This window comes from Notothenia rossii (assembly GCF_949606895.1).
Source record: "Notothenia rossii genome assembly, chromosome: 7".
In the NCBI taxonomy this organism is placed as follows: domain Eukaryota; kingdom Metazoa; phylum Chordata; class Actinopteri; order Perciformes; family Nototheniidae; genus Notothenia; species Notothenia rossii.
The window spans coordinates 74,741,537-74,760,887 of NC_136905.1; the positions used below are offsets into that span (position 1 = coordinate 74,741,537).

General features: G+C 39.0%; 3 protein-coding genes across 7 annotated transcripts; all 3 read left to right on the forward strand.

The window, feature by feature from the left end:
• Positions 1–383: 383 nt before the first annotated feature.
• Positions 384–8,083, forward strand: senp2 (SUMO specific peptidase 2). 2 transcript variants are annotated; one of them, XM_079641224.1, is made up of 17 exons: positions 384–759; positions 1,688–1,749; positions 1,844–1,953; positions 2,440–2,506; positions 2,652–2,733; positions 2,843–3,017; positions 3,171–3,277; positions 3,391–3,473; positions 3,681–3,729; positions 3,824–3,896; positions 4,004–4,159; positions 4,247–4,378; positions 5,643–5,861; positions 6,165–6,244; positions 6,336–6,420; positions 6,516–6,611; positions 6,994–8,083. In XM_079641224.1, the coding sequence occupies exons 1-17, from the start codon at positions 587–589 to the stop codon at positions 7,054–7,056; spliced, it is 1,812 nt and encodes a 603-aa protein (XP_079497350.1). In that variant the 5' UTR covers positions 384–586; the 3' UTR covers positions 7,057–8,083. The 2 variants fall into 2 exon arrangements, with proteins under 2 accessions (XP_079497350.1, XP_079497349.1); XM_079641223.1 differs by having other exon boundaries at positions 387–759; positions 3,992–4,159.
• A 177-nt stretch (positions 8,084–8,260) lies between these two features.
• Positions 8,261–12,514, forward strand: LOC307013694 (transformer-2 protein homolog beta-like). 4 transcript variants are annotated; one of them, XM_079641225.1, is made up of 8 exons: positions 8,261–8,437; positions 9,624–9,751; positions 9,909–10,071; positions 10,384–10,572; positions 10,738–10,865; positions 10,977–11,171; positions 11,362–11,432; positions 11,727–12,514. In XM_079641225.1, exons 1-8 carry the CDS (start codon positions 8,405–8,407, stop codon positions 11,735–11,737), a joined length of 918 nt encoding a protein of 305 aa, XP_079497351.1. In that variant the 5' UTR covers positions 8,261–8,404; the 3' UTR covers positions 11,738–12,514. The 4 variants fall into 4 exon arrangements, with proteins under 4 accessions (XP_079497351.1, XP_079497353.1, XP_079497352.1 ...); XM_079641227.1 differs by having other exon boundaries at positions 10,750–10,865; XM_079641226.1 differs by having other exon boundaries at positions 9,912–10,071.
• Positions 12,515–13,300: 786 nt separating this feature from the next.
• Positions 13,301–18,560, forward strand: ola1 (Obg-like ATPase 1). Its single transcript, XM_079641584.1, has 11 exons — positions 13,301–13,444; positions 13,762–13,859; positions 13,977–14,120; positions 14,218–14,345; positions 15,273–15,448; positions 15,554–15,634; positions 15,996–16,093; positions 16,196–16,339; positions 16,629–16,725; positions 17,069–17,191; positions 17,314–18,560. The coding sequence occupies exons 2-11, from the start codon at positions 13,762–13,764 to the stop codon at positions 17,416–17,418; spliced, it is 1,194 nt and encodes a 397-aa protein (XP_079497710.1). The 5' UTR covers positions 13,301–13,444; the 3' UTR covers positions 17,419–18,560.
• Positions 18,561–19,351: the final 791 nt, after the last annotated feature.

Sequence of the window (19,351 nt, forward strand, 5' to 3'; positions counted from 1 at the left end):
TATTGAACAACAACGGACTACATACACTACCTTGCGGAGTACCATTTTCCACATCATACACACTTGAATATTCTGCACCTACCCTTACTTGTATTTTCCTGTCCCGTAAAAAATTAATAACCCAATTATATGCTTTACCACCAATTCCCAATGATTTTAACTTGATTAGTAGTCCTTCCTTCCAGAGCATGTCATAAGCCTTTTCAATATCAAAGAAGACTGCAATCACTACTTCCTTGTTGGTCTGTGCTTTCCTGATGTCTGATTCTAAGCACCTCTGTCACTGTCAGGGGGTTCGCTTGTTTATAAGGCTCGTAGAAGCCGCGTGTGGTGGTTCCTCCATTTCATCTTTCCACACAAAGTTCCCATTAGAACTCCGCCCACCCGTTTCCCGTTGGTGAGTAGAACATTCGCACCACGTAAAACATCAACACTGAATGACGCAGGTCCTCGCAGTGCTGCTAACTGAGCTAACCCCAACGGCAGGCGGTGTGTCGTAGACCGTTTGTTTGACATCTTATCTGTGGTGAAATTAGTCCTGGACCGCGTAGAAGACCCCGTTACAATTCTCTCGTATGTGTCTGGGATGTATGGATGGATAGTTGACGGAATCTCATCGCTGTTTGAGCCCGTTACTGGGCAGAACCACAGCGAGTGGCCCGGGAAAGGTAACGTTAGCCAGGACATACCCACGCGACCTGGCGTAGAAGAGGAGCGGCACGAGAGCCTCATCAGACCGGCCAAACGGAACTACCAGAGGTCGGTGGATCATCTAAAGGCTGTTATTGTAGTCCTATGTAGGGGCTCACTATCAATAGTTGAGTTGATGGTGCGCTATTATATCCTTATCTAAAGGTTTGATTCACGTTATATAAAGTCATAACATCTCAAATCATAACATAGGAACGTTGGCTGCTGTAACGTCATCGAACATTATGCAGTTAACGTTAACCAGCTAACACTAATTCATGCTAATCATGTTAAATGATCCGAGTGAACAATTTACGTCACCAAAATATCGTCTCGTATTGTTAAGTAATAGTAGATTTGCCACACTGCTAGCCTAACAGTTCAAGTGTGTCTTTCATGCTGCAGTTAAGTTAATTCATGAGTTGTCCTGAGCATAACATGAAACGTCCATTTAAAACAAAACGAAATCAGCCATGTGTAATGTAACCCCAAATACCATTACAGTTACCTTCTATGTTATCATGTACAATCATACACTTTATTCACGCATTCTAATATCATGGTCTTGCAATAAACTATGAATGAATTATCCGTTTTTGTTTTGTGCTCTTTTCTATACGACTGAAATGTAATATTTTTGGGTTTTGGACTTTTGGGTTTACAAAACATATTTTAGTAGAAATAAACATCTTGGTCACCATCATATTTTCCTATAAAAGGACTAATTTTGCAGCATATTTTTGCCTTATAATTAACATAATTGGTTTCAGCCCTACAATTTGGTCTACAACTTTTTATATCATACTACCCCTAACCTTACACTTAATAGTAGAAACCTCCTTCTCTTTTGTATTAGACTGACACATTTAGACATGTTTACCTGAATCGAACCCAAATATGTCCTCAAATTGTTGATATAATGTCACTGAGTTGGGAATATTGTTATATTTTATATTATTAGTATCACCCATTTCAAAATGTTATTTTCTTGTTTCAGTGTTTATGTTGCAGACAATGTTTGCCAGAGTGACCAGGTAGAGGTGAAAAGAAATAGGCGAGGTTTGTACAATAAATAGAAAAGCTTAATAATGATTCTAAATTGTCTCCCACAAATGAAGATGCAAGTTGTTAATTGTGGTGTCCTGTTTTTCAGATGTAGTCATTAGCTTTGTGAAGAAGACTGTGGCCGGTGTAGCGGGTCTGCTCAGGCTGCGCAACCCGCGGAAGACCAGTGTGAAGCCCGAACATTATGAAGACATGCAGGTTTGTGCTCCAACTACATTCATCATATGGGCATTTGAAGTTCAAAACAGATACATTAGTCAGATTAATGCAGATGCAAAGCTATTGAGTAGACGCCTCGTCTCATTAAATTCATCATCTGCAGAGGAGTGGCACATGCACCCTGGGTTAGCCGTTAACAGTTCTAAATAGAAGTGTGTTAAATCCAAAATGAGCTAAAGGCACATTTGGGCATGTTACTGTATTGTGTATGCATTGTAGCACTACCCTTTGTAGTTTGCATATACTGAAATAAACCTACAAAACCACATGTAGATACAATTAAATATTCTACAAAAGACAACCAAGGCAGGGTTTTGAAGGCTTTTCTTGGGCAACACATAAAATGGTTATTAGAAGTCATTTTCTTCTGTGTCCAGATTCCTAACCGTAATATAAAATGTGCTCTGGCATTAAATATATGTATTCTCCATCTTCAATGACCTTGCATTTCCTGTTTTGATCCAGCCTGTCACTCTGATAGGGATAGATGAGCTCCAAACCTCGTGGCTGAACAGGACCGAGTGGAGAATGAGTAAGTGAGGGCTGCTGGTACTGCTGGAGAAGAATTATACGTTGACTGTATTTATAGCAGGGTTTTTTTATCGGCACTCTTTACCGAGTGTTCCTCCAATCCTTTTTCCCACTTTCATTTGGTTGACTTTGTTGTTTCTTCACAGTTAAACCAATAGGTGGAGTGAATGATAGGAGCGGGAAGAATCCCTTTCAGAGCTCCTCTCCTCCTTTAATGAGGAAATACAGGCAAGTCCAGACCCAGTTCCCTTTTTCTATATACAGGGCTGCATATTTTGCAGTATCACCTTTTTTTAAATGCTCCCCTGCTAATGCAACTATCCCTTTTTGAATGCAGCGGGGCGAATCTGTCCGCGGTGCTCTCGGACAGGGGGAAGGATCGGGAGAGGAGAGCCTCCCTCCAGCTGCTGCCCTCCAGACCTGCTCAGAGAGTAGGAACCACTAACCCCGATCCCACGTGCAATAGCTTTGGACACACTCGCTGCTACAAGCCCATTCTTACAGTAGAAGAGGTAATAAAGTACATTTCTTGGCTTAATTGGATTGGACTGTTTTCAACCAGTTTCTGCTTTCAGAGCACCCAATGTAGATTTCAGTTGTATTTGCCAAGAGGATCGTCACTAATCATGCTTTAACACTCTGCATCACTTGGGTTCTCGCTTCAGGACATAAAGCAGTACAACAAGGAACACTACAGGCGCTTGCTGGAGAGGGTGACGGAGCAACACAGCAAAAGCCAACCACTACCTTTCAACCAAACCAAACCAAAAGAGTAAGTTTACCCATTATTCACGTGGAGTAATTGAACATCTGTCCAAGTTCCATATAACAACTTTACCTTAGGACATGAACTTCTGTTATATCTTCTTTTTCTTTTGCTCCCAGTGAGTCGCTGTCACAGGGCGATCACAGAACTGCTGCCTCCGGAAAAGCCTTTGAACCAGTGCCCAGGAAAATGGGATACACAGGTAGGATAACTATAAACATAAAGTGATCTGTAAATGTATTTGTTTGTGATAGATAGTTGTAAGTGTTGTTTTTATTCAGAGTCCTGTTAAGCTATAATATTTGTTGTAAATATATTTAAACAATTCCTTGAATAAAAAGAGTCATTTCACATAAACTAGGTTGAAAAATGTCCATTCTTAAGTTAAAATACATCTTTTTTTGCACAGCTGCTCCTAGTATGTTTACATGGAGAAATGCATCTGCAACCAAGGACAGGTTAGTGTAGTGCGCTTATTTATACATCGTCTCAATTGTATGTATACTGATTCATTCTGTTCATTCTACTAACATCCAAATGATTCATCTTCAGATGGGCTAGCCTGACTTTTAGTAAAACATTCAGTGGAGCCTTTGAGGACACGCAGCCTGTGAGATGTGCAAAGGTAGTCATTTCTCTCGCTCTCTCTCATGTCAAAGCATCCATTAAGTTATATTTAGGGGCGGAAAGCGGATGTATTATATCTGTCTGTTATGTCAGCCTGTGTTGCAGCAGAAACAGGTGGCCGATTTGGATCTTTCTACAGAAGTAGCTACTCGTCTCAACCTAGTGGACAGAGAGACTCCTGCTGTCAGCCTCCCTGACTCCCATCCTGCACACACAGCACATACAAGGCACAGCGATGAAGACATACCCAGGCTGACCAAGGTGAGATTCTTAAAAATGAGGTGTAGTCACTGTGATGAAGAAAGCATGGAAACAATATTTCATGAATGTATTTGTCTTTGTGTGTAGGAGATGTCAGCCGAGGTGAGTTGTGCTCTGGCTCAGAGTGATCCCAACCTGGTTCTCAGCGCGGCGTTCAAACTGCACATCACACGGAGAGACTTGGCCACGCTGCAGGAAGGAGGCTGGCTCAACGACGAGGTTGGTGCTTAAAGGTCACCTATTGTGCAAAATCCACTTGTTCATGTCTTTTAAACATAAACATGTGTCCCCTCTGTGTAAAGAGATTCTGAAAGTTTCACCTGAATCTCCTCCCAGTGCACCATTGGGTTCTTTTTAACCAAATATCTCTCAGAGGGGCGTGGGGAGTGGCTCCTTATTTTTTATCTAAAGTAACAGAAAGAGAATCAGCACTTTTGAAACGGGGCTGAAACAGAGGGGATTATGGGATGCTGCAATGACCTGTTTGGTATTTGGAGCCACACACTTCAGAGACATCTTTTGTATATATTGATGCAAAACAGTGTAATAGGGGACCTTTAAAGCGTGAAGACAGTTTCTAGCAAGCTGATATGATTGTGGATGTCAATTTATATTTTAATTTAATTTTTCTCATTAGTTTCATTTAATACAAACAACTTTGGATAATTGTAACCAATTGTGTTCAACAAAGGGGTGTGTTCAAAGGATATACCAAACACTGTTTATAACAACTGCGATTGTATATATTTTCATCCATATTATTTATATCTACACTGTATGAACAGCAATGACACATAACCCTGTCGAATGTTGAACACTTCTTGCAATAAGAACTTGTAATAGAAAAAGTAAATGCTACCTACGTCTTCATTACCAGTGTTTTAGTTGAGTCTTTTGTGTACGAAGTGAAGTCAGTGTTTGACGAACCAGACATGTTCGGTTTGGTGGTAGTAGCATCAACTGCACACCGTCACCATGGAAACAAAGCCTGTTGCATGAGCTGTTTTCTAAATATGGCATTGGAATTGAATACAGCTGTTACTATCTTTGCCGTGTGAGCATTCACCTACTGTACGTGTCATTGTATTATGCCTTGAAAGTAAAAGCCTCTTTTTATAATTTCAAAGAACATAATATTCTTTATGTCAAATGACTGTAGAGATACATTTAGGACTTATAATAATAATAATAATAAAGCTTTAATCAGCACTTTTCATACAACACATGCAGTTCAAAGTGCTTTACAAAATGACAAGAAATTCCCCTCAGATTATTAAGTTAAGAACTTTACTGGTACATGCAGCGAAATATAACATGTTATCAGGTTACGAGACACAATGAGGTCAAATGTATGATAATAAAAATAAAATCAATAACGGTTTCTCTCTGACAGATAAGACAACTGAATCGATGCAACGATATAAAACAAAGTAGATAAGATAAACATGTGTTATATTGTGCCTCCCCTGTTTCCTCCACCAAGGTGATGAACTTCTACCTGTCTCTTGTCATGGAGCGGTGCTCTGATGAAGCAGCAGGATTGAAAATGTACTCGTTCAGCACCTTCTTCTTCCCGAAGCTGCGGGGAGGCGGGCAGGCGGGCGGACACATGGCAGTGAGGCGCTGGACCAAGGCTGTCGACCTCTTCCTCTACGACCTCCTCCTGGTCCCTCTGCACCTGGGCGTCCACTGGGCGATGGCTGTGAGTCCCAACAACTAAGACTTTGAAGGGTTTCTTCCCAGGTCATATTCCGCCTTTTTAGTTGGTGATTCCTGCCTGCCAGCTCCTGATGTACTTCAGCAGTTTTTGCCAGCAGGGGGGTTAACTGGTACTTAAATTATCCATTCATTATTTTGTAACTTTAATGTTAAAGTATGTCCTTTTTGTTCATCAGTGTAAACAATCCTTATTGCATCTGCTTTGTGGTTAAGTGTTCAAGTAAAAATGTAAGCAGGGCAATTCTACTGTATATATTTGACCTTATACTTCCCTCTCTGATTGAAGGTGATTGATTTGAAGTCAAAGACAGTTAAGTCATATGACTCGATGGGACACAGGCACGATGACATCTGCGGTCTTTTACTGTGAGTCCTCATTGTGTTCTTCTGCTTTGGTTATCTTTCCATTTCAATGTTTACATCAGTTGACATGACATCAATATGCTTTTTTTTCCAGACATTACCTGAAAGAGGAGCACAAAGTAAAGAAAGGCAGAGAGCTCGAAGGCACTAAATGGTCTGTTGGGAGCTTGCGAGCCACTGTAAGTCAGACTGAGATAAATTACTTATCACTATAATTAATATTTTCATATTTACTGTGAGATGAATGTTTTGTACACTGTTCTTGCCTCTCTAGGAGATTCCCCAGCAAAAGAATGGCAGCGACTGTGGGGTTTTTGCATGTAAATACGCTGACTATATCGCAAAAGGAAGTCCTCTAACCTTTAAACAGGTATACATGTTATTTTCACCTAATATAGTTTTGGTTTTTCTGCATCTAGTTGTGTTCTACAACATTATTTAATATAATTCCTCATATGTTTTTAAAGTTTTAAAAATGCTATATTCCAGCTGTTATGATTTCAGGGTTAGACATTTGCATATTTGAAATTAAGCAATCCCATTAGCAGCTGTTTGTTGTCTCCTGTCGTCTCACATCAGACCCAGAGCATACCTGACCTAGTTACTTGTTTAATCAATGAATTAGTAACAACAGGAGTCTGTAACGATTTGCTTTAGGTACCTTGAAAGAGCTTGAATTAATTACTCATAAAAAGCTGTAAAAACTCTGTTTCATATGAAAGCTTAAGAAACATTTTCCTTTTTCTCTACAGTGCCACATGCCGATCTTCAGGAAAATAATGATTTGGGAAATCCTCAATCAGAAGCTGCTTTAAAGGATCGCAACAATTTCCAATTACCGCCTAACAAAAGTGACCCTCTGAATGGGAGCAACATCTGTGTAGATGAACTACATGCTGAAGACAAAAAGGAATGGGCCAAAGACGTGGACAAAAATTAACCCAGTGTAGCTGTTCTGGTCTGAGGAAATTAAAACAAAGTCTTAAAAGATGGTTGTATCCCCTTTCCTGTATTAACATTTTGAATTCTCTGAGTTATAATTGGAGACATTATCAGGATGGAAGAAGTGTATGTTTTACACAAGTTTTGGCACTACTGACTGAATGGCTTTTTGTATTGACTTAATAGTTGGTTTTACTGTTTGAAGTGTTGCCGGAAGTGCCTTCAGCCCTCTGACACTGAGCTCCAATTAGAGAACATGCTTTTGTTTATTTTGGGAAATTACTTGGTCACGTGCTTGGGACTGCTACCCCGCGACCCGACCACGGATAAGCGGGAGAAGATGGATGGATGGACTTGATCACATACAAATCAAAAGTCTGACTCAAAATGTATTTAATTTGATTGTTGAAGATCAGTGATATTTCGGTGTAAATTCCAAACTGTGGGATTGTATTGTCAACAGTGACTACTGCAATGCTAATGTCATGAATGCAATCTCTGTGGGAAATGTAGACAATGAGAATCAATCGATACCTCCTTTCCAGTCCCTTTTTTAAAAGAGATGCATGGTTGACCGCTTGAAGTATGTTTGTTTTGCTATTATTTATGACTTGACTGGATGAGAAAGTGTTTCTGGAGAGTGTGTATAGTTTGTTTTACTCCATGAGTGGAGCATTTATCGATGTTTACCATCATTAAGTAACACAAGGCGCTGTATGATTTAGCAATCTTTTCCATGAGGGTAATGCAAGAGGCTACTTAGGGCTATAACATTAAATTAAACTTGCAGTATAGTATACTGCATAGCAAACTACTGTACACACACGCATGTTTGAGTTCATGCTTAAAAGTGTGATTCTCTTTCTCCCTGTAATAAAGTATTTCATTTTTTAAACTGGACTTTGATTTATTAAATGACTCACCTTATTGTAACATTTATTATGAAAGTATACTGTCTTAGTTTTTATGAAAATATTAATATGAAACGGAAGCAGCCTTTGAATTCAATATACAGGGATTTTATTATATAAGTGTAAAATGCAAGATGTATTTGGCTAACCAACCGGAACCGGAAAAGATTATTTCTTACATTAGCTAAGCTAACGCAAGCTGGTTCAGCTCAAACCAGTTTGCTATTCCGTAAATTTGGCTGAGGATTTGAATCAGTTGTGACAGTTCGTTTATCACGTGCATTTGCTGTGTTACATTAATTATAGTAACATGAGCGACAACGAGAAAGAATTTAGGGAGCAGGTGAGTTGGGATATTTATATAACGTAATGACAGTTGGAACATCTAGCTAGCTTTAATGATAGCTTCGATCGCTGGTAACGTAAATAACAAAACATTCTGACACCTGGCTTCAAAACTGAGTAACATCTGTTCTGTATTGTTAAATAGATGCGATATATAGCTTTCATGTGAGTACCGTGACATTTAATTACTGAGTGTGTCTCAAATGTATAAAAATCCGATATGTTAAAGCATATGGCCTACAGTCGAGTAATGTGGTTGTCCACTTGACATGATATTTGCTACCTAGCTTTATTGCTAATGTGTTACTTAAATCAAACAAATTGAATATTGACAACCAGTAATAACAAAATAATAATACAATTCAATAGTAAATGATTATGTCCATAGTAATGTATGACCAATCAAGACCATGTCATGCTAACATACAAACGTGTATTCAGCTAATAACTGTTGTTTTTTTCTGGTTTTGCTGCTTTTTGTTTTCAACTTTTTTGGTTCCTATGGAAACCAACATGCCTTATCACCCTTGTTTGTTCTTTATTAAGGTTGAGTAATGAAGAAAGAAAAAGGCGGAAGACGTGTCAGATGTGAAGTTGTTATTGTTTGGCGCTGATGGTGTTGATGCATGCTAATGTATTCCATGCTGAAAAAGAAGCGATCAAGATCTGGCCCCACTTCTAGTGTTGTAATGGCAGATGATAAATGGGGGAAGAGGAGGAAAAAGAAGTCATAATGTCAAACTGAAGAAAGAAGAAAATGGAGGGTTGTAATGAAGTTAAAGAAGTTATGAAGTTAAGATCAGAAGTTTACAAGGGTATGAGTAATTTCCTAACGGTCTGCTATGCTTCTGTATTTCATCCTGTTTCTTTCTCTTAAGCATGCACATTTTTTTCCACTATCAGAAACATCTTTGGTCAATCCCTACACACATTTTATCTTATTTTCTGTGCTATATGTCTTTCAGCTAAATTACAACATATCTAATTTAACTATGTGTTACAATGTATGACCTCTTATAATCACATTCCTAAATATGTTGTGTCAAACCTGTTAGATGGCAAAATATGATAAACTCTTTCTGAAGGGGGCATGTTGAGGGCAACGCTGTCACTTCCTGGCTCTCTATTTGGCACACAATGGGCCTTATTGTGTTTCTTATCTCCGTGTCTGGTCCTCTGTCCAGGACTCACAGCCTGGCTCGAGGAGTGCGTCCCCTCAGGGCTCCGCTAAATCCTCCAGCCGCTCACCGGTACGCTCAAAAGATGGCTCCCGCCGCTCCAGGTCCAGATCCCGATCTCGATCCAAATCCAGGTAAGATATGGTTTATTTTCCTGTGCTTATGAAAATTATGTTTTTTTCAAAGTTATTTTTGACATTTTGACTCTTGAAATAGATGACTGAACTACTTGTTCATCTGACTCAACAATAAATGACTTGCTCAGATAGATAAGTTAATGTTTATCTCTAGTAGGTCCCGGTCCCATAGAAGCTCACGTAGACATCACTCCCGCTCTCGTTCCCGTTCTCACCGACGCCGTTCCAGGAGCCGATCTCGTAGCTGGGAGTACCGCCGGCACAGGAGCCACAGCCGTTCACCCATGTCAAATCGTCGCAGACACATTGGCAACAGGGTAAAAATGACCTCTACATGCTTGATTTTGGGGTTTCCATGGAGTTTTTTACTTTTTAAATACTAAGAAATACCCCTAAATACATCTAATTGACTCTTTAGTGTTTTCTGTGTGTAGATTGAACTATCTTTTGCCACTTTAAATTATTTCTTAAAATAAAAACCTTTGTTGTGTAAATCCTGAGGAATGTCACCTCTCTTACCAAATCAATTCAGATACCCAGGTTCTGAATGCTTAGAAAAGCTAGATTTCTACCAGTTTGGGAGCTCAGTTGCTCACAATATTTATACACTGCTCTATGTGCTCTTACAGGCGAACCCAGACCCTAACAACTGTCTGGGTGTGTTTGGGCTGAGTCTGTACACCACTGAGAGGGATCTGAGGGAGGTTTTCTCAAAGTACGGCCCTTTGAGTGCCGTCAACATTGTGTACGACCAGCAGTCACGTCGCTCTAGGGGCTTTGCCTTCGTCTACTTTGAAACCCGTGAGGACTCTAAGGAGGTATGTTGGATAAAACAGGCAAATACACATTTTCATTTTATTACAAATATTTGAAAAGTTTGGAGTTTTGGCCATAACGTTAGCAGCATTGGTCTAGAGTTCCTGCATATTTAACTGTTCCCCTGAAGACTCATTATTTTATTAATACAAAAGGATTACCTTTAGTTGTTGTTTCAGGCCAAAGAGCGTGCCAACGGGATGGAGCTTGATGGGCGCAGGATCAGAGTAGATTTCTCCATCACGAAAAGAGCCCATACACCCACACCTGGGATATACATGGGACGACCAACATAGTGAGTGTTCCTCAACCAGGCAGCTTTATTCCGTAAGAGCGTTTCCTTAAAGCTGCTATGTGCAACATCTTCCAACTTCTGACTATGTATTTCTTCTGTGTTTTTTTACAGTGGCGGTGGCAGTGGCGGTAGCGGAGGAGGTGGTGGGGGTAGCAGTAGTAGCAGTGGTGGTGGTGGTGGTGGTGGTGGTGGGTCATCATCGCAGCGTAACTCAAGGGACTGCGACAGGAGCTCCGTCAGGGGCTATGACAGAAGTTATGATCGTGATTATGAACGCTATGAAGACAGAGAGTACAGATCATACAAGTAAGTTGATTTACCAGGAGCCTGTTTGGCATATTCGTCTATTGATTGTTATTTTGAAGACATATTATGGACTAGATGAAGCTTTTAGGATTTAAGGACTCAAGTTGGTCATGTTCATCAAGTGATCCTAACCATTGGTAACATTTAAAGGCCTCAAATGAAGTGCTTTGTTTTTTTTTTCTCCCGACAGACGCAGATCTCCATCTCCTTACTACAGCAGAGGGTATCGCTCACGATCCCGATCCCGGTCCTACTCGCCACGTGAGGAAAAAACATTTTTCTATCATTAGACCAAATGTTATAATATTGACGAATGGACAGTTTATTCCAATAATTTACATATTGTACAATCACATATTACTCAATGTTCCAAAAATAAGAATCATAAAAATACAAATAATGTTTAGGTATTAAAACTTGAATACGGTAAAGTGACACCTAATTAGTAAAGTGTTAAATACTCCAAAAAAACAAAACTGTTAACACACATTAAAGTATAAAATATGCTTGAATTGTTTTCAATATAAATACATTCTTGCATGTCCTTTCCCACAGGTCACTACTGAGCAGTGAAGAAGAGTCACCGTTTTCAGTGTTATTGATCAGATGCTTGTTTTTGTATGGTTTTTTGGACCAGATTATATATGTGAAATGTATTCTTTATGTCAATGTATATTGAAAGTTTAAAAAATGGTCCGAAAGATGCACTCTGTCCGAGTCCGCGATGTAAGTGGTGAGTTTATGGACACCTCATTTGTAGGCAGAATAATGAAAAAAAAAAAAAAGGTGAAATGCCAGAAAACAGGAATGAGGTGGAAATGAGCAATGCTTTGGATCTGCAACAAAATGTTTTTCACATGATCAGTGGCTCGAGGCCCAGCTCTCTCCTTGCTTTGAGGAAATCTGTGAAGTTTTGTTTGTGGGTTATCCTCGTAACAGCTAACAGGAATTGAAAATGTGCAGTTTTAATACATTTTCTCATTTTGCTGTTTTGTTTGTATTACAAGATCCCAGTTTTCACTTAATTAACATCTTACCATGTTACCTTTTTTAGTTTTGTCTTTTTTTGTTGTTGTGAGATTTACTTTATTTGGGTGTTTTTACATTAACAGTAAATCATTGTTTGGGTGATTTCCTCTGTTGTTTAGTAACAGTGTGCAGTATACTGTAATGGCCACCCATCAAACATTTTAATTATTTGGCGTGTTTTATTTCTTGACAGAAATAAAATGATTACTTGCTTGAACTGTACGCATGCACCCTCATTTGATATGAGTGAACATCCATATTGAAGCCCTGTTGTCACAGTTGAAGTTTTTGGCTAAATAAAGTCTTTTACAGAATTGCGTGTCTTTTTTTTTTAAATCTTGCAAAAATCCTTATGTAGGGGAGGCTCGGTTGTTTGGCATAAAGCTTTTCTCTGGTTTGTTGAATGTCACTGAAACTACATTTAACCTCACAACTATTGCTGTGATGGACCTGCACTTGTCTTCAAGTAGAAAACACAAGTGTACATTGAACTTGCATTTGTGGCTCAGACCTTGACCTTACATTTGCTGTTGTTTAGGATATTCTAATCTGAATTATACCAGATAGATAATGAGTGTCAAAAATAATAATCTCATATCTACTCTTTGAAAAGTAACTTCTTGCTTTGAGTCGGGAAAGACATTATTTTGAGATACGAAGTCATTATTTGAAATTTCTTTGTTTTCAGTAATTATTTTTAATATATAATGTCATTGTTTCCAGAAAGGATGCCATTACCCTTGTATCATAAGGCTACATTTTCAATCTGTATACTTTTTTCTATTTTTTTGGCTTTGGTGGGCTTCCATCCATTCACAGTACAGACTGCAATAGGCCTATTTATAGGGTTGTGTCAGGGCTCTGGGTTGTGTCAGGGCTCTGGGTTGTGTGCATCTTCTTGAACGCATGCTGTACAACTGTAACCCTAGCTACAGTTCACCATGGAAAGGAGGGCCGTAAAGTAAACTGCAATGAAATACATTTCCGTTTAACTTCTCTTAATATCCTAGAACAGTATAATTGAGACAACACGGATATATTAATTACAAACTAAATACAAATCGAATATCAAATAATATAAAAAAGTTTCTTTATTTAGTTAAGCGACCCGACCAATCATAGGCCCCTCCCGTCAAAACACTTCCGGTTTGCCCTCCGACTTGCCTTTCCACCGGAGCGGCTGGTGTGAGCAGATACCAGAGGAGCGAACACCACGTATAAAATAGGCTAAAAAATACATAACGGTACTAAAATAACATTGTATACCTAATTAGCTTCCAGACTACTTGTGAAGACTGTCAAAGGCAGACATTAGTGTGTGTTCAGTCACATATTTTGGCTAACAGGTAGCTAGGAGCGTTTAACAGCTAGCTAACGTTAGCATGCTGTGTTTGAATGAGCTGCCTTAACACGTTTTCATTGGAGCTAGTTCTACAGGATGGAGCTGCCAAGTGCCCAGAGCTGACTTTAAATAAGACTGGGGTGTTATTACAAAACAATCGTGGCTTTTTTTGAATATGTTGACATGAGATCATCATGTAACTTGTTGTAACTTTTGCAGATGCCCCCCAAAAAGCCAGAAGCACCCAAACAGCCTCCAATTATCGGACGGTTCGGAACCTCTCTGAAAATTGGAATTGTGGGATTGCCCAATGTTGGGTATGTACTAACATGTTATTATAATCAATGTGGATGTTAGCTAAGCGTGTGTGTGTTGTGAGACTGAATGAACAAAGGTTGCTCTGCTTTTGACACTCTCCTGCCTGTCATCCTCAGGAAGTCCACCTTTTTCAACGTGCTGACCAAAAGCCTGGCTGCTGCAGAGAACTTCCCTTTCTGCACAATCGACCCAAATGAGAGCAGGGTGCCTGTTCCCGATGAGCGCTATGACTTCCTCTGCCAGTACCACAAACCACTTAGGTGTGTGTTCTGTCCTGACAGCTGGTTGAATTGTGTCAAGCATCCATGGATTTCTGTCTGATGATCCCTCCTTGTCTCGCTGTTTTGTCTTTTTTAGCAAGGTTCCAGCTTTTCTCAACGTCACGGACATTGCTGGTCTGGTGAAGGGAGCTCACGAAGGACAGGGACTTGGAAACGCCTTCCTCTCCCACATCAGTGCCTGTGATGGCATCTTCCACATGACTCGTGAGTTTTCAATCCAGGTTTCCACCCTTCTTCGCTGATAGCCCTGTCAGATGAACTAAACCTGATGTTATTTCATCTTTTAACTATATCAAAGTTGATACTGCCATAACATTATTTGTGAAAATGAACTGGCAATGTTTACATCAGTCTAATGTGCATTTTTAGTACTCCTAACAGTTTCAGAAATTTGATTTTTTAACTGTTCACTCAATTGTTTTAGCTAACGGTTATCACTGAGCTCACTTGTTTTACTACTTTTATGCAGCTACTTGTTATGTTTCTCATTTGCAACACACTTGTTACAGCAGACTCAACATTTGTTTTTATATTTGTAATTAACTTGTGATTTAATTATGATATGTCATTATTAGTTATTAGTTAGTTTAGATGATCTATCATCATTCCCTCGCAACTGCAGAGGTACAGTATCAGTATCAGTGGAATATGACTACCTGCAGCTGCTGTGTAGTTTCAACTGAGTAGAGGGGACAGGTGTTCGGAGGACAAGTTAAGATCTACTGCTACTCCTCTTAAAGGGCAACAAGACTCATTTTAGAAATGCACTAATGTTATGTTTGTGGTCAAGACAAGAGTATATAGACAGTACCTGAATTCTGTTCTATAACAGGGTATCTAATGTTATCACTGAGTATCAAACTATTGATTCTTATATAAAGAAATGAAAAAAAAAAGATCCCAAAATTGTTTTCATTGAAATTGAGTTAAAAGACAGATATAAATAACTAACTCTAAAAATCCCTGTTTCGTGTGCAGCTTGTCAATGCATTGCTGATTAGAAAAAACAAAACATTGTGTATCCCTGTTTTAGAATATGTTATTTATCAATGGTCTGCTATGGCTTGACTAAGGTATTACATGGTGTGACAAAGTTGTGAAAATGTGTCAAATTCTGACTTCCTCTTTCAGGTGCGTTTGATGATGAGGATATTATCCACGTGGAAGGTAACGTTGACCCAGTGAGGGACATCGAGATCATCCACGAGGAGCTGCGACTAAAGGACGTGGAAATGATCGCTCCGGTTCTCGACAAGCTGGAGAAAACTGCTGTCAGAGGAAATGACAAAAAACTCAAACCTGAATATGTAAGTAGTGTTAGTGCTATTCTTCTGTTGTCCTGTCTGGATTTGTGTCACTATGCATCACTGGGGGATATAGCAGATAATACAATCTTCTGCTTCCCGCTTCAGGATATCATGTTGAAGGTGAAGAACTGGGTAGAGGAGGAAAAGAACCACATCAGGTTTTACCCCGAGTGGAACGAGAAGGAGGTAAGGATCTGTGTGTTTATTTGTTCTCTTTTTTTGTTGCGTCGCTATTCGTTCTTCTAACTCGAAATTTCTGCACATTTGCAGATCAAGAGCATGCTACACTAATATTGTTGGTATTATGTTATTTTTTAGAATTAGATCCCAGTAGTGGTTAAAATTCATTAAAAAAAAAATACATTCATATTTTCCAATATCAACAGCATTTTGGTTCATCCATTTTTGTCAACATTTAGCCTTATAACAACTACATTTTCACTGCAGACAAAACCGTAATCTCTCCTAAGTCTCACCTGATGAAATAGGTAAACTACGTTTTTGAGAACCAAACTTTTTCATGTGCCCTTTTTATTTCTCTCCACAGATTGATGTGTTGAACAAATATCTGTTCCTGACATCCAAGCCCATGATCTACCTGGTTAACCTCTCAGAGAAGGATTACATCAGAAAGAAGAACAAGTGGTAGGTTTGCTTTCACTTACCCAGTGTGATTATCCCATACACTGTTTCAGCTATTGTTGAACATTCAGAATAAAACCTCACCCTGCCGTCTGTGTTTCTCAGGCTGGTGAAAATCAAGGAGTGGGTAGACGCTCATGACCCCGGCGCATTGGTCATCCCTGTGAGTGGAGCTCTGGAGTGTAAACTGCAGGATATGGAGTCTGACGAGGAGAGGAACAAGTACTGCGAGGAAATGAAGACGCAGAGGTGAGACAGGAACTCATTGTAGCAACAATATCATAAATATCGTTTTTTTTTAAAAATGGTTTAACTGCCACTAATGTTTGGTCATCAATATAAATGACTATCATTATTAATCTGTTATTTTATAAAATGTCAGAATGGTAAAAAAAAATCCACCAATGTATTCTAAATGTCACTAAATAATGTATCTGCAATAGAAAAGTCTCACAACTTTTTGTCCTTATGTTTAAAGCGTCAATATGACTATTTAGCAAAAGGTAAATGCTTCATCATTGCTCCTCTGTGCCTCTAGTGTCATGACTAAAATAATCAAGGCGGGCTACGCAGCGCTGCAGCTGGAGTACTTCTTCACAGGGGGACCAGATGAGGTGCGAGCGTGGACCATCAGGGTACGTGCTGCCATATAAAAGAATGTGTCTTTAAAGTTTGTCATTTTAATGTGACCTCCAAATGAAATGTTTATTCCGAAGTCCCCTTTAGTGTTGTTTGAAAGGGTCATTTATTTACATTTGATTTCTTTTAAGCAGAATAAATATTCTGGATTTTGTCCAAAAAAGATCACTCTTGTATATATTTTGGTCTTTAGTGGCCACCTTCAAAGGCTCCAGTGATATTTTCTCTTTTGTCGCCTTCATATCATGTATATGGACATATTTGTTATTGGAGGTAGAAGCATCTTGTTATATTTTCTGTTATGTTTTTAAAATGTTCTTTTGTGTTTTGCTCCAACAGAAAGGGACCAAGGCTCCTCAAGCTGCCGGAAAGATCCACACTGACTTTGAGAAAGGCTTCATCATGGCGGAGGTGATGAAGTTCATTGACTTCAAAGAGGAAGGCAGTGAAGTTGCAGCTAAGGTGTGTGTGTTTTCAAAAAGATGTGCCTGACCTCACGCACTGTTGGAGTTCTGCCAATATCAGCATTGACTCTCCGAGGAAACATCCTTGACTATAATTCAAATGTGTCCTCTCTTTCACAGTCTGCTGGAAAATACCGGCAACTGGGCAGGACCTACACGGTGGAGGACGGCGACATTATCTTCTTCAAATTCAACACACCCAGTGTCCCTAAGAAGAAACCATGAGCAAACACAAACACCAGAGGGAGAGCTCAGAGCACGGTTCAGTCTGACCCCAAAGAGCCACGCTGTTTGATGGGTTTCATTCTTTACTTGAATTCAGAGGATCAACTCAGGACCTCCAATAATTTGTAGTAATATTTGGAGAATATTTTCAAACTACAAGGATTTATAATTGAACTGAAAAATACAGAATTCAATGCTTTTACTTTTGGATAATTTAAGCCACACTTCTCAAAGACTCTGAAATGTATCTTTAAGAACACATTTGATTCATTAGATCAATAGCAGCGTGTGCTACTGTTATTACCTTCATAATAAACATGCTGATTAATTGGCAAAAACTCTCACATCATAACCATACTAATGATAAACACTTTTTTACAAACATATGTGCTTTATCTATAAAGCACATATGAAGCTTCTTAATTTTTAAAAGAAATGTTTAAACTGTGCACTGATAAGGATAACGTGCAACACGTGTTAGCCAAAGGTACCTATTCTGGATTAAGTAAAGGCCATCAGGAATGAGTTTTGGAAATGTTTCCCTAGAACTTAAGAGACATTAATTATTTCCTCAGTTGCTTATGCTTTTCACAATAAAGTCATAATTATGCTTAGATGATTATCCCAATATGCTGAAATATACACGGGTTGTAATGCTTTCGACCGGTGCTTTGACTATAACAGAGAATGAAAGCCATCATCCAGTGTTGCTCTTCAGGACAGAACTGTATTGTATTCTGAGGGGAGTAGTATTGTTCTTTTGGAAAAAGCAAAGCAGGCATCCCTGACAGTGGGATGGGACACCTGAATGGAGACTGATGTTATACTCACTGCTTTTATTATTGACTTTGGTTTGGGGTGGTTCAAAAAAACTAAAAGCTTATGTACTCCACGCTGTGTTAAAGCTTTAATGTAAATCAGATACAAGTTTGCTTTGTGGATCACCTGGACTTTACAGCTTCATAATGCCTCTTTTTTCACTTCACTGCCTCCTCAGTGTGAATGTCTTTATTTTCAAGAGCACCATACAATTATAAACATCTTGTGGACGATAGAAAATGATATGAACATGAGGAAGCCAGGATGAAATAAATCCCATCTTCATCAAAATGCATGTGTCAATAAAAAGGAGACAAACCTGCCATTGCGTTGTGAATTTCAGTTTTTGTCCTGATGTTAGACTCAAGCTACAACAAAAGGGAATGGACCATAGCAACAAACATGTTATGCCAGCTAACATGTGGCAATTGAAAAATGTACAACCATGTTTACGGGGTTTCTCTGACCTCTCACCTCGATATCTGAATGAAAATGGATTGGGTGGAAAATAAATGACCCAAAAACTATGTTGTATGAATTACTACTATGCTAACTTGCCCAGAGTGCCTCACTGAAAATGATGCTTACAAAAAGTAGATGTCATGATTTTCAATGTGATGTGACCCATTCACTCCCACTGCAGTGTTTTTTATTTAAAACTCTTGGATGTGTTCAATGGTTTCCATGTCATGTGACCCGTTGACTGCATTAAGGAAGCATTGTTTTACTACACTGGATAAGTAGGACACATCTTGTGACTTACACATTTCACACTCTAGGTCAAGTTGCATTTTGACTTTTGGTTTCTGTTACCTCTGTGTGCCAAGCAACACCAATCCACCCTTATGGTCCAAATCTGTCCTTAATCAAAATAGTATCGTTCATGTTGTTTAATTTGTGTAGTTGTTTTTCCCGTTTCATGTATCACTCCATCACCTTTATACTCTGCTTCTTTGACTACTGAGATACTGTAACAACAACGTTATGTGAATATTGGCCCAAAGTGATCTGTGATTATGTGCGACAGCTCAGTATAATATATATTTTACATCTTCATCGTAGCTCACTGTGTATAATAATGAAGGGAATGGCTTAGAAATATCACAAATAGCTT

Bases quoted from the DNA above. Each gene is read 5' to 3' on its own strand.
- LOC307013694 (XM_079641225.1), top strand. From the start codon at position 8,405: ATGAGCGACAACGAGAAAGAATTTAGGGAGCAG. The intron at 9,752-9,908 runs GTAAGATATGGT...GTTTATCTCTAG, and splicing joins CGATCTCGATCCAAATCCAG to TAGGTCCCGGTCCCATAGAA. The intron at 10,072-10,383 runs GTAAAAATGACC...GTGCTCTTACAG, and splicing joins GCAGACACATTGGCAACAGG to GCGAACCCAGACCCTAACAA.
- ola1 (XM_079641584.1), top strand. From the start codon at position 13,762: ATGCCCCCCAAAAAGCCAGAAGCACCCAAACAGCCTCCAATTATCGGA. The intron at 14,121-14,217 runs GTGTGTGTTCTG...TGTCTTTTTTAG, and splicing joins CAGTACCACAAACCACTTAG to CAAGGTTCCAGCTTTTCTCA. The intron at 16,094-16,195 runs GTAGGTTTGCTT...TGTGTTTCTCAG, and splicing joins ATCAGAAAGAAGAACAAGTG to GCTGGTGAAAATCAAGGAGT.
- senp2 (XM_079641223.1), top strand. From the start codon at position 587: ATGTATGGATGGATAGTTGACGGAATCTCATCGCTGTTTGAGCCCGTT. The intron at 760-1,687 runs GTCGGTGGATCA...TTCTTGTTTCAG, and splicing joins GCCAAACGGAACTACCAGAG to TGTTTATGTTGCAGACAATG. The intron at 3,897-3,991 runs GTAGTCATTTCT...CTGTTATGTCAG, and splicing joins AGCCTGTGAGATGTGCAAAG to CCTGTGTTGCAGCAGAAACA.